Here is a 14,501-nt window from a genome sequence, read left to right as displayed (position 1 = left end):
ATATTTCTGTTTTTTGAAGTCACAATAAATGGTCGTTATAAAAAAACTTAATCGATTTGAGATTATTGTAAAAACTTCGAGGATTCAAAAGTAATGATAGAATGGAGTGAGACATTTATAAGTTTATTAAAATACTTAGTAAACATGTACAGGTGTTTGCAAGTATTAAAAAACTCGCGAAAATAATCTTTATATCAATCACAAAAGCTACATAATTATATCAAAACATTTTTTGACATTCAAACGTCAAAACAGTTGGCTTCGACTGTTTTTTTAATTGGCAACATTAGAAACAGTTACAGTAATCTGTGATTCGGAATTCGAAATCGTGATTTTGTGAATTGTGACTGTGAAATTGCGAGTAGTTGAGTACTTTGATCATTTGATGGAGAGTTAAGTCAACGTGTTTATGGTTAGAAGCAATAATTCTTTGGAAATTCAATGCAACGTTGCCGTTGGACTTAGTTATGATTCTAAAATTACAATGAATTGTTTTTGTTAACAGATATATTGTGAATAAGTGTTCATACAATCGGTTTAAATTACAAAACAATTGTGTAATTATAATAAATAGCGAATGGTAATATTTTAAGAGAAGTGATCGAAAATTGTTGCTAAGGGCTTTTTAATTACAAACACGGTGAAAAACGTAACACGTTGCATGGCAAGGCTAAATTGTGTACCTAATTTTTTATGATGTCTTATAATTCCACACTCGACGATTTCTGTGGATCAAAATTTTGGGTAAGTACTAAGTAGGTCTTTGACCCTGGCATAACTGCCATCAAAATTTAATAATATCTAACAAAGGTTCAAAAAGTTCTACAAACAAAAAAATTGTATTGTTTACTCAATCCATAAAAAAAATATTTTTCGTAATGATAAAAGTGGTGTAAAAATACCAAATTTATCATTACTGAATAATTGAATATTACCATTAGTTATATATGTTTTTAGTACACAATATTAAATATCCAAAAACTTCTGTTCCTAAATGTAAAGATGTAATTAAGTATTATTATTGCCTTTGTACAATTTCCATTTTGTGTACTATAAATGACATGACCCCAGACATTTTGTCTAATAAAGTATTGTGGTCAAGGATATAACCAGTTTTTTGTTTTTTCACCTTAAAATATTTCAAGTACCTACTTTTTTTCTTTTTTATAACAACAAGTTTTTAAATAATTCTACATAAAGTTTTTCATAGTAAATTATTTAATAAGTAGGTAATCTCAATAAAATTGGCTTTAAAAGGCAGTATGACTATAATTAAATAAACATGAGATATTGTCCATGACTAAAAAATGTTTCACTTCCCATTTCATCAAATACTAAGATTTAGTAATTGAGAATGATTAAGGACCAAAAATATGTTTGTGTTAGTGCTATAAATTTTAAAGTAATTCTTTCTTTGGCAATGAGTAGGAATTAAATAAAATAAATCTTGTTGTAAATAAATATATTAATGTTGTAATATGATTTTAGGACAGTAATTTAACATGGTATACTGAGAATCCTGAGTTCACACCATGCTTTGAAAAAACTGTATTAGTATGGATACCATGCATTTTCCTGTGGGTGGCAGCTCTACTGGATGCCTACTACATTTTTAATAGTAAAGAGCGAAATATACCATGGAACATATTAAATATAATCAAACTAGTGATAACATGCCTTCTAATAGTGTTAAAGTTTGTGGATTTGGGTGTTACTGTCCATAAGTCATCAAAAGAAGAGGAGTATGTATTTAATGCAGACTATTACAGCCCAATAGTAAAGATTTTAACATTTGTAAGTATTATTTATATTATTACTAATGTTCACTACTGACATCCATCTATAGCCTATTCCAATTGAAGAAGGATTAATGAAAACCAAACTATTGAATTATATATGCCATGCAATTTGGTATATTATTATCCACTTAAATTTGACTTCTAAAGTTCAGGTAAGAACTTGCTGTCATTTTCACAAATTCATACTGAAAACCATATTAACCATATAATATAAGATTCAATGTCAAAATATTGTATTTAATTACTCCTGAGATTGGACTAGGCTGTAGTTTCATCAATTATTCTACCAAATATTCTGTTCAGTGTTAAGAATGAGTGACACTTACATATGCAACTGACATAACTTTAAACCGATGGCAGTGCATTGATGTAAATTGCGTCAACAACATTTCCTATGAGAAGCAGTCAATGACAGTCATTTTTCCAATAAAATGTTAAAATAATAAAATAAAATGTTATTAATTTGGTTTGCTGTGTTGGTTATTACAAATTAGGGTCATATAATTATGAAATAGCATTGCATAAAGCTACATGAAATCGCTTACATATTTAATATGTTAGAATATTAATCACATCACAATTAAAGTTCTGACCTAATTTAAAACAATATCTGTATTTTTTTCATAAAACAGTAATCCTATCATGTCTTGCATATTAGATTTCAAATGGATAATTATTAGCTATTTAATCATAGCATCTGAACCATGTCATTACAGTTTTTCGTTACAATATTTTCGTTAATGTAATTTTTTAATGTACAGTAAATGATTAAAATAATTGTTTCTTTATTTAATTTTTTTCTTTGTAACCATTTAAGTTTATAAAACCTAAATGATTAATATAACTTTTTATTAAAATTAGATAATATATGTGTTGGTGTACTAATTGGTAATCGTTTTGGAGATGTACAATACTTAAAAAAGTTTTCTTGCATGTATGTATAGTTTCCACAGTGCTCACTTAGAAGGTCCGGGACCAATTTCACTCTGAATAATAATTTATTGCTAACCTAAAAAAAATAAATAAATATAACACAAAACTATATTCATTATAAGTAAACAAATAATTACTGTACATGCTCTCCGGGGTACATGTTTAGCAGTGCAAGTTACAAACAGAAGAACCCACTCACATTTTCATACTTTCAACTGGCCCTCAAAGTTTAGCCAAAATTTTCTACTAAGTAAAACTTATGTAAAAACCGATAAAAGGTTATAATTATAGTGTTCCTACTTTAAAAACCAGTGCTCGCAATGGAGAAGCGGATATATGTTACTTCAATGGAATATTTGTTACTTGGATATTCTATAAAAAATAAAAATAAAGTGTATAAACATTTTTATTTTGCATTTTACATTGATCATATTGATCTTTAAAGCCTAGCTTATAAGTCTACATTGCTATTAAAATTTATATATAGAAATTGTCAATTGCATAGTGGCACCTCATAGAACAATAATTCATATTGTTTACTTTGTTCGGTTTAGTTTTACTAGTACGGATTCAAAGTTTCGAGTTTTGTTGCGTGTCAATGTTGCATCGGTCGTGGTCATGGATGGCTCCGCCCATTGGATTGCCCTGACGGCGAACCGAATTTTCTTCGTTCATTGCTGTTACATTCTATTGCATTCATTATTTTCATTAACAATTATAGTTTTCTCCGGTTCTATATTTTTTCATTTTATATTTTATAAATGAAAATGATATTCAGCTAGTCAATATAGATATTGTATTTGTAATATTAGGTAATTAACTTTTTAGTGGAGTTTTTGTTTCTTTATCTATTTTTTTGCTTCTATCGTTTTGTAGTAGACAGTACATAGGCAGTACACAGCACACATACATTTAATTTAATATAGTCCTATGATAACATTTGTGTATAAATAATTTACGTAACATGTTCTTGACGTGTAATAATCTTACATAATAGTAATACTTTAAAGATATTAGTTTTGTTCATTTGTTTTCTCTATTCGGGTTTATTCACGTAAAATAACTTAACTACATAAATAACTGACACTAACCGATTGATGTTTAACATGCACGATATAATAGCGTATAGCTTAATAACAAACAAGCTTTATGATTACGTTTGAGACAGCGTTGACATATTAAATGGTAGAAAATTGTCGGTCGTGTTGATTTTCAAGCGAATGCTGCTAAAATTATGCTCCGAAAAAAAAAGTTTTGATAATATAAGTCAATTAATTTGCCACATAATATTAATACTCATTAAAACATTATAAGCTATTTGTATAAAAAATATAATTTAAAATTGTCATCTCAATGTAGCCGCATTTAGTCATACTAATATTATAAAGACATATTTTTTTTTGTTTTTCCTGGCTTCACGCAAAAATTACTAATCCGATTATTATGGAACTTACATATTACTTTAGTTTCAGTTTGAATATAAACGAAATAGTACGTTAATGCGTTGTTTAAAAAGTATCTGTGAATAAAATCCTTGTTTTAAACGTAAGCAGTCGGGGCGGGCAGCGAGTAATTAGAATACGTTTGTTTAACATTGAGCTTTCGTATTTTACAGTTACGTCATCGTGACCAGCTACGTATTTAAATGATATTCTGTAATAATTATTAGTAAACTTTTTTTTGCCCTTGTAATAAAGTTTCCCTTCTCGAAGGGGAGGAGCCCTTAGCCCAGCAGTGAGACATTTGCAGGCTGTTACTCACTTGTAAAGTCTTAATACAAATAACAAAATTTATAACTGTCGAATATTATTAAGCTTGCATGATGTTACAAAACAATAATTTATCCATAAACGCAAAACAATTTTGTAGAATTGATTTGAATATAGTTTAGTCTATGGAATCAGTCCGAAAAGCGGATCCTTTTAACACATAATTATTTAAAATCAAGGTGTACCGCTTGTTTATTAATTTCAGTTTTTTACGTTCTATAAAAATAGATATAGTATATTATTATATAAATTTTACATCAAAATAATTTGTTGTTTTTGGTGATGCTTAAGGCCTTGTAAAGACCGGGTCGGTTACGTAACATCACTCCAATCGAGCTAAGCGATGATGCTTCTAATTTTCTTGTTCCGGTATAATGAATGCTTAGGGTGATTGAAGCCTTATGACACGGCACATTACGATCCTACCAAATTCGTCCATATGATGACCCCATGACGATTGTAGCGTGATACTTATCTTAATGGTCACGGGATATTGTTAACTATTAGAAGACAATTTGTTCGACATTACAACGGTAACTAATTTTAATTTATTTTAAACATTCTTGAATTTATACCCGTCTACACCGTACGGGCCTTGCACGTGTTCAATGTATTATCTTGTTTGTTCTTAATTAAATGTAGTAATTATACAATGTGTAAGTTTGTAGGTTATACGAAGAGTTTTGAAAGGCTTTTTATTCAAAATCTAAATATTCTTTATTTCAAGTAGGCTCATAAAAGCACTTTTCCACTATTTTAGTTACAGAGTATGTCAGTAAAAAAAAAAAAATTTTTTTTATATATCCTGCTTAGAAATAAAAAAACACTTTATTAATCTTGTATTCAGTAATATGCCTTATTTATCAATGTTTTATTGACATGAGCTTTAATTTTTTTAATAATATTTTAATATTAATTAGAAGTCATACGAATCTATACTATAATTACATCTAAATGGTGCATATCGACCTTGACACTAATAACAAACTATTCCGTACACGACCCTAGGTAGATTGCAAATGTAACGCCTGAACCAAATCGTCGCTTATGTAGGTAGTTCTTATAAAGTTAAAAATATATTAAAATATGAATAATTAAAAATATATAAGTTATGCATTTTGTTATTATTATCACATGCATTGACTTTAATAAACTTCTGTAGTATACCAATGTATGTTACGAAATTAACATCAAGGGTCGTAAAATAAAAAACCGCCTTTGAAATATTTTCGCCAAGTGTAACCTACTGAGATATCGTTATCAAATGCACTGCTAACATGTATTTATGATTGTATGTCCTTTGTGTCTGTAACAATGCATTAAATCGAAACACATAACATGTTTGACGGTAGAATAACTGATGATTATGGGTACCTACCGTCTATTTGATTCTATATATTTGAGTATAGATCAAGCGATTGATTTTGTAAAATGTATTCTTTAAAGTCAAAACAAAATAATTATGAAAAACCGTAATCGTTTATTTTTTTCTTCAATATTTGAACAATCATCTTTGCTCAACACCATTAGAACGTTAAAAATGTTTGTAGTTTTTTTATAAGAAAAAAATAATACTTGGATAGAGATTAGTCATACTTTATATATGTACGCGTGATGTAAGCTTCTTCGGTTTCATTTTCTAGATATATAATTGTCACATTTGGTTCATATAAATTGAAATTTTATATAACTAAAAAGTAACCAAGCCTCACTGAATTTTTATCTTCCAGATATTATCGGCAACATTATTGTTTTACAATAGGAAATATGGTATGAGAGCCTCAGGGGTGCTGTTTTTCTTCTGGTTGCTTTTAATTTTAGCGGGGCTACCTCAGCTTAGATCTGAAGTATTGTTGCATTATAATTTAACCGAAGATGAGAACGTACAATATAATTTTGTTAGCTATATGATATACTATCCGTTGATAATAGTGATGTTTATACTAAATTGCTTCGCGGATTTACCGCCAAGGGATTCGCCTTACAAATTTGAAAAGGTAAAGTATTTACCAACATTTAAATTTTATTACCAATAGAGTGCTCATTTATAGAAAATAATCTATCTTAGAACCAATGCCCGGAAAGTGCTTCCGGTTTCCCGAGCCGCTTGACCTTCAGTTGGTTCGATCCACTGGCTCTAACCGGGTTCCGTAGAAGTTTGACTGAAAGTGACCTCTGGGCTTTGAATCCTCCGGATTCGTCGAAGGAGGTTGTTCCAAGGTTCGATAAGTTTTGGGAGAGAACATTGAAGAAAAAAGAAATGTATGTATAACTTATATATTTGCACGAACAAAATATCCTGAAATAAGACATTATTCCTTACGTTCATATATATAATGTAATTTTGCCGGTTATTGCGTGTACGTTGTAACTTGTAATTTAAAAACGAAAATACATGATTATTAATAATTATCGCTTTGAAATATTATACGATAAGAATGGTTTCACTAGCTAAGCAATTTATCTTAGCGCGAGCGGTCCAAAAGCAACATATAGTAAGACATCAGCCAGCGTGAACTTCAAGCCCGACAAGGAACGGAAACCGGCGTCCATATTGGGCGCGCTGTGTCTCGCCTTTGGAGGTCAATTTCTCTTCGGAGCTCTCCTCAAACTTATCAACGACACGCTCATGTTCCTGTCGCCACAGCTGCTCAAGTAAGACCTATATAAAACATACTTATGTAATTATAGTTTAGTTAAGACTGGATCTAGGTATATCAGTTGAAAATATAAACGTAATAACGCTAGTGGCTGATACAAAACAATGCGTCACGATCAGAATTATTAAAAAAAATATCGAACGGGAAAACGTATATTGTTGAATTAAATATCAAAAGGTTAACATCAATCATAATACGTATTACTTAATTGTGACTTTATAATTCGTGATCATAGAGGTCAAGGTCTAAGTGAAATCCGGTTATTAAAACTAATATTCTTACAAATGTAAGTTGCAAGTTACATAAAAACACCAGCTCGTAAGTAAGGAGAGATAAATGTCATTTTATAGACGATAAAGTTAATATATATTAACCCGCCATTTGTCGTATTTAATGTCCTTTTGTACGTTTCTTTTAGACTTCTTATAGGATTCGTCGAAAGTAAAGAAGCCGTGTGGAAGGGCTATCTGTATGCGTTGGGTCTGGTCGCCTGTGCGACTGCACAGACGATGCTACTTGCACATTATTTCACAAGAATGTACCTCGTAGGAATGAGAATAAGGACGGCACTCACGAGCGCCATCTACAGGAAATCGCTTCGGATATCTAACTCGGCAAGGAAAGAGTCGACGGTCGGAGAAATTGTAAATCTCATGTCTGTCGACGCGCAAAGGTAAATAATAAAAATGCCGAGACTCAAATGACTAGATGGCTAAGCAAACATGCAAAATGCGTTTTGTAAATTACGAAGTTATTACAAACTTCGATTTCACTATCGATTTCTTCATATCGCTGACAATAGCAAAATATATCGAAGTCGCTTAGAAGTAGTTTTTTATTCTAGAATATTGCATAGAAAGCTGTCGGAAGATAATTTAGAAATAATAGCAGACAAATAGATAGTTTAATTAACAATTGCATACGTCATTTTAAATTCGTGAATTATTGAATAGTATGCCATTTCTAACCATTTGCTCATTATTCTGCAAGGGATATCGTCCATTGTCATATAACCGTCACAGTGACGTCGATTATTACACAATTCTATTAATATTATGAAATTATTATAAACGTATTCTTGTTAAATTTGAAACGAGCTCTAGCAACTTATTACAATCGCAAATGTCTCCGAGGCAATGTCTTAATAAAAAAATATTCAAAACTTATTCCACTTCTATAGCTACCACATAGCCTTCACTAGCGAGTGTATATCGACTTATGTATGTCTCAGACTCTTAATCCATCCAACATATTATACTTTTATTATGAAATTAACTGTCAAAAATTTATAACCGATCGAGATGCATATTATATTTAAATCGATTTTACATATTAACCATTCGATACATCGGTTTTCCATCTACGATATCCTTTCTTATTCTTAGCTTTCATGGTATGATATCCTAGTAGTATCTATACTTTTTTTATTTATAACTTAAATTGAGAAATGTTAATTATTTTAAAACAGTTAAATTCCAAACACTTTTGTTTCAGCACAAAGAAATATTTTTAAGGTTAATAATATAAATATATTTTAAAAAGTGTGATCGAAATAATTTCAGTTCGTCGTCAAAATCGATAATTATTCGACATGCATAAACTGACTGTAATGTTTTGACAGACATCATATTTATACAAAAACTTATATCTAACCTACCCCACATTCAAATATATCTTGTATAAGAAATAATGATGACTGGCACGCTTTACTGTATATGTGGATTACATTTCTGATCTTATATCCAAAGGTTTTAGATCAGACTAATTAACAAATTTGACCGTTAAACTTTTTTTTGGATTTGACACCGATACCTTCATTTTAGACCAAGATGTGCAACCACAGAGCCATCTCTGCTCTCCTACTAAAGATAAAATGCTTAATATTAATTTTAGGTTCGTCGAGCTAACAGCCTACTTAAATATGATATGGTCAGCTCCTCTCCAGATCGCATTGGCTCTGTACTTCCTCTGGGGCATTCTAGGCCCCTCTGTATTAGCAGGTCTAGCGGTGATGATAGTACTTATACCTGTTAACGGGTTGATTGCGAACAGGGTTAAAACTTTACAGATAAGACAAATGAAATACAAAGACGAAAGAGTCAAGCTAATGAATGAAGTATTGAATGGAATTAAGGTAAGTTTTTTTTTAATTACGCTATTAAATGACATATTGCGAAAGTTGTTAGTAAAAGGTTTAGCTTAAAGATTATCGATCAGGTGATAAAAAAGAAGATTCTAGATAATATCAAATATATTTTAAACTCTGAAGCTGCTCTAATCAAAAAAATATCACGGCCATCAGCAAATGACCTGATACAAATTTTACTGTATTTTATTTATGTCCATTATGCCATTTTGATATATATGCGATTCTAATACCTTGTTCGATATTTATCGGCTAAGTGATAAGGCTGCAAATCTTCAAGTCAGGGATTGAAATCACTGGTGAGACAGATATTAACGGGATTACTTTTGTATTATTATATTTCGTTAATAAATGCACAATATAATAATAAGTAAACCTAAACCCTTGCCTCAGATTCAAAATATACTTTATTCAAGTAGGCTTTTGAATCGTCATTTTACAAAACTATATTAAGTGAAGCTACCTCAGTCCTATAATCATAATGGATTGCCAGTTCATATGACTGTGAGAACGCGTGAATATAAAATAAACCTGTATTGGAATACTTAATAAAACAGTCGCACAGTCAGCAAAAACTGATTAATAAATAAAAAATATTCATGCATTGTATTAAAAAAATATGTCATACATTTAAGATTAAAGTTAGTTACATAAAACATTTTACTATCAAACTGTAACATATTGAAACAATCTCAGCATTACCTGATTACATATATTTGAAATATTACTGTGAACTATACGAAACTAATTTTCAAGGTTTAGTGCGTTATCATCGGTTATCTATGTCGTATCTTTACTATATCTCTGAGGCAGTTGTATTGAAAATTTCGCATATTATTCGAAATGTTAACTATTCTCAATATGCTTTAAAACAAGTTACCAGAGAACAACTTTCGTGGATGAATTATGGCACAGATTAGTTGATATTTTAAGTTTTAGAAGTTTTCCATAACAATTAAGAATGTGTAAAGCTGGTGTTCTAGTAGCGTGTGTTATAAGGTCGAGCTAGTAGGTAGCATGCTAGTAGACTTTAAATCGAAGACTGGAGATTTTCATGCCTCGCTGACAATATTCCGTCATGTGTTTGCTAGTAGATTGTAAATGAATAAAATTACATGCATGGTCTTGGATGAAACCAACTGTGCAAACTACAAACATTTAATGCATGTTGCCGCTTCACCTGTGGTTCGACTACATTACAAAATAACGAGAATAATTGTACAAAAATGTTATATAATAAATTTAAGTTAATACATAACAAATATATTTAAGGTACTTAAAATGTATGCCTGGGAGCCTAGTTTCGAAGATCAAATACTTAAAATAAGGAATGAAGAAATGAAAGTCTTAAAACAAACCGCCTATTTAAACTCTGCCACGTCTTTTATATGGTCTTGCGCACCTTTCTTGGTAAGTAATATATGCATACAATATTGTTGACACATTTTTATCGTTTATTAATAATAATTATTATATTGACTGAGATCCCAGACCCATCGAGCGAATACCACATAGAAAACTCTGATTCAACTGTATTGAACTATTGTTTAAACCCTGGATCAGTATACTGAATATAATTTTTCCGAAGGATAAATATGAAAATGCCTCGACATTTTCTTTGTATAACAATATATGTATATATATTTTAATGATCATGTATGGAGAATCTCTAAAAGTTTGGTGGTAAATGATACGCTCGCACATAAATTATTCACTTTTATCCAAGTGTATAATTTTGATTATCAATAAATTATTTCAAATACAAAAAGAAAGTTTTCCAGCGAATGAAAAATTAAATATCTACAAAAACATATGACGAGATGTAAGTATTGAGTTAATTAATACATTATTCTTGATTAGTAATAATAAGTAACTCCTGATTATCATGTCGGTAAAAGAACCTGCTTAATATATTTTCCTCTATGATATAAAGTCGAAGATAATAACTTTAAAATCATTTATTATAAATGATATGTAATAAAAATTTAACCTACATTGTATTATATTAAGAATCAGTTACAAGATAAGTCCCACGTTTCAAGTAATCTGATAAGCAATACGAAAAATCAACATTACTACAGTGAGGTTTAAATTGATATAATACTAGCTATCTGTCCCGGCTTCACATGGGTCAAACAAGTAGTTTATATATAGTATATTATTTTTAAATAATAAAATCTATATTGATTAAATATGATGTTTTTTTCGTACCTATTAAAAAATAATTGTTAATATATATAAAAGGAAAATTCTCAGGAAGAGAACCTACCAGGTTCAATTATAACTAAGAAGCAATTAGTTGAATTAATAAGTAAAAAAAAAAAACATTAAGATCTGTTTAAAAAAATTACAAGCATACACACACGAATTATTTATATAAATACATAAAATTAAACAAATAATTATTATTTTACGTAAAGTATTAAGAAAATAGAAATTATGAAGTGTTTTTCATGACAAATGTGTCATCATTATAAATAGCTTTAAAATATAATTAGTATTTTAGTATCCTTCGTATAAGGATCAATATCGAACGAATTGTCTCTGAAATACATATGTACAGTTCTATAGGATTTGTAAAGTATACAAAGGAATGATGATATTATTTATTTATTTTATTTAGTGATAAAAATAACGTTCTTCGCTTAAGAGGACTACAAGAGCTAAGTGCCCTTGAGAATCGCAAGCACACACTTACAAAATCGACAAAAACGGCAAGCCCGTGAACTAAGGGTTAAGCGAGGTAACGAGGGTACGCCCAAATATTCTAATAGATGGCGCCAAACCGAGCGAAGTAAGATCAATCATAAATCTCATAAAAAATAGGACAACAGAATTGTTTTTATTTCTTTCGATATTAGTTAACAAATGATTATAAAATAAAACCGATTCAATTAAACTTACAATATTTTTATTTAGTTTTAACCTTTTTTTTTCTTTTATTTATATTATTATACCTACCACAATTAAAATTATTATAACATACCAATTTTTAACATTTTATAAAAGTTTGATAATCTATTTATATAATAAAATCGTAAGTGTTCGAAATCTGCACTGTAGTAACCGTGGGGTAACATATAGCTTAGTGTTTGTTCGTTTTATTAATATCGGTTCACAAAGAAAAAATATTTATTCAATTTAAAAAAAAACATCTAAATATTTACTAGAAAAAAATGTCGTCAAGTCGATTTGGTTGAATCATTGGTTAACTAGGTTAATCATACTAGGTTTAATCATAAATCTCATAAAAATAGATAGTATATTAGAATTATTTGTATTGCTTTGACTGTTATTCGAAAATGATTAAAAAATAAAACTGCTTTAATTAAACTTAAAATATATTATAAACAATCATGAATATGTATAATGGACGTGTTAACTGTTTTTTTATTATAAAACTGTTAATGTAATCTTATAGCCGGTGTTCAACAAAATGTATCCCAAAATTTTCGATTTCACCCAAAGGAAATTCCAAAAAAACGTTAATAACGTGCTTTTGAATTGTAAATTCAAATCTTATCATCGTGATTTTTGCACTTTTACTTATAATTTGAGCCAGCGTTGCAGAACTATTGATAGTTGACCTCGAAAACTATTCAGGATATCGATAATACTATCGATAGACTATTGATACTATCGCTGACACCTTAACTATCGATAGTGGACTATCGATATGCAGCACTAATATGAGCCACAACGGTCCAGTGGAGGATGGCGGGCCTATTGACAATAGTACTTAAATACAAACAAATTTAAGCCTTCCGTTGCCATCAAACACGAATGTAATATTAAAATAAATACAGCATAATAAGATGGTTGTATCAAGGTGAACGAGTGTTAGAGCACAGGGAAAAACGCTCATCTTATATTATTCACTATCTTCTTTAAGATCTCTTATATTTTTACCAAATATTTTCATTAAAATGTTTGCCCCCGTCGATCATAAAAACATTTATCAATAAATGGACTCTCTAATGTAAAAAGTTTTTTGAAATACATTTGCTAGACTTTTGAGATTAGCACATTCAAACAAACTCTTAAGCATTATAAAAAAACATTTGTAGATTTAGTATAAAAATAGAAGTCAAAGATGGCAGAATTTCACGCGACTCCAGCCAGTGTCCTTAGGATGTTTTCGATCACCTCTGATCGCGAAATTAATTGGACCGTATTGTGCAGAAATGTTTCAACCCACTGAGACTTCACTACAAAGTATAAAAGAAAGTCTCTTCCCGGTGTCTGTCTGTCCGTATGTATGCTCTTTGAAACTACGCGATGGATTTTGATGCGGTTTTTTTAATAGATAGAGTGATTCAAGAGGAAGGTATTTATATGTATAATACATGCATAATATAGTAGAGAAACACTGATAATAATTTGAAAGGTTTCTAATGTGATGTCGCAAAGACAATGCTCACATTGCAAACGCTTTGGCTGTACCCTACGAGATAGATCAAAATAATGTACTGCAGTATTGTTCACCTTAAAAAGGCCTATGTTTATTTCTTAGGAATAACCCACAATAACCAATGTTTTCCAAGATATTACAGATTTAAGATTTAAAATGCAGGGTCATAGCTGTTTGTATTGTCCAACAACGACAAAACCTGCGAACGTCGCATATAGAGAAATTCTGTAGCATATTTAGTATCAGATTTGCACCCGAGCGAAGCCGGGGCGGTCACTAGTAATAAATAAAACTAAAAAAGAAAACAATACATAAAGATATTAAGTTAAAAGTACTCATCAGGTCATACTGTCTGTCCTATCACAGCGCGAGATCTCGTCTTTAGCAATACAAGATAATGTTTACATAATTGCTTATCGCATTAGTAAATATCGAGAGGTAGATTGATTGGATTGATTGTTTAAAAAATCAATGCAATAATCGTTATATAAATGTCTTAAGATAACATTAATACCGTTATTAAACGTCAATAAACAATACAAATAATTGTTTAATTGATAACGATAACAGCCGCCCTTCCGAAATTATCTGTCGTTGGTTATCGTTTTTATTTCATAATTATCTAAGAGTTTAATACCAGAACTACCTACATTGTTTCATCAACAAAATAACGTTTTTTTTTTTTTTACCTTTTTCCCAAAGTAGAGCGAAAAGGGATAAACGAGATTTAGATTTACATATTTCATGCGATTTGCTAATAGCTCTGCTATAGTATCAACTAAC

General features: G+C 30.0%; 1 protein-coding gene across 4 annotated transcripts in view; it reads left to right on the top strand.

Annotated features, from left to right (window-relative positions):
- The first annotated feature begins 272 nt into the window (after positions 1-272).
- Positions 273-14,501, top strand: part of LOC113391470 (multidrug resistance-associated protein 1) — a 30,371-nt gene continuing 16,142 nt past the window's right edge. For all 4 annotated transcript variants that reach the window (XM_026627476.2, XM_026627458.2, XM_026627467.2 and 1 more), the window contains exons 1-9: positions 273-412; positions 506-744; positions 1,489-1,794; positions 6,232-6,498; positions 6,570-6,763; positions 6,971-7,156; positions 7,580-7,834; positions 9,055-9,295; positions 10,580-10,717. In XM_026627476.2, the coding sequence (XP_026483261.2) occupies positions 694-744; positions 1,489-1,794; positions 6,232-6,498; positions 6,570-6,763; positions 6,971-7,156; positions 7,580-7,834; positions 9,055-9,295; positions 10,580-10,717 (1,638 nt within the window). In that variant the 5' untranslated portion in view covers positions 273-412; positions 506-693. The remainder of the gene's footprint in view (positions 413-505; positions 745-1,488; positions 1,795-6,231; positions 6,499-6,569; positions 6,764-6,970; positions 7,157-7,579; positions 7,835-9,054; positions 9,296-10,579; positions 10,718-14,501) is intronic.

The sequence above is a fragment of the Vanessa tameamea genome, chromosome 10 (assembly GCF_037043105.1).
Source record: "Vanessa tameamea isolate UH-Manoa-2023 chromosome 10, ilVanTame1 primary haplotype, whole genome shotgun sequence".
In the NCBI taxonomy this organism is placed as follows: Eukaryota; Metazoa; Arthropoda; class Insecta; order Lepidoptera; family Nymphalidae; genus Vanessa; species Vanessa tameamea.
Note: the sequence above shows the minus strand (reverse complement) of the source record. Positions and strands in the feature narration are given on the sequence as shown.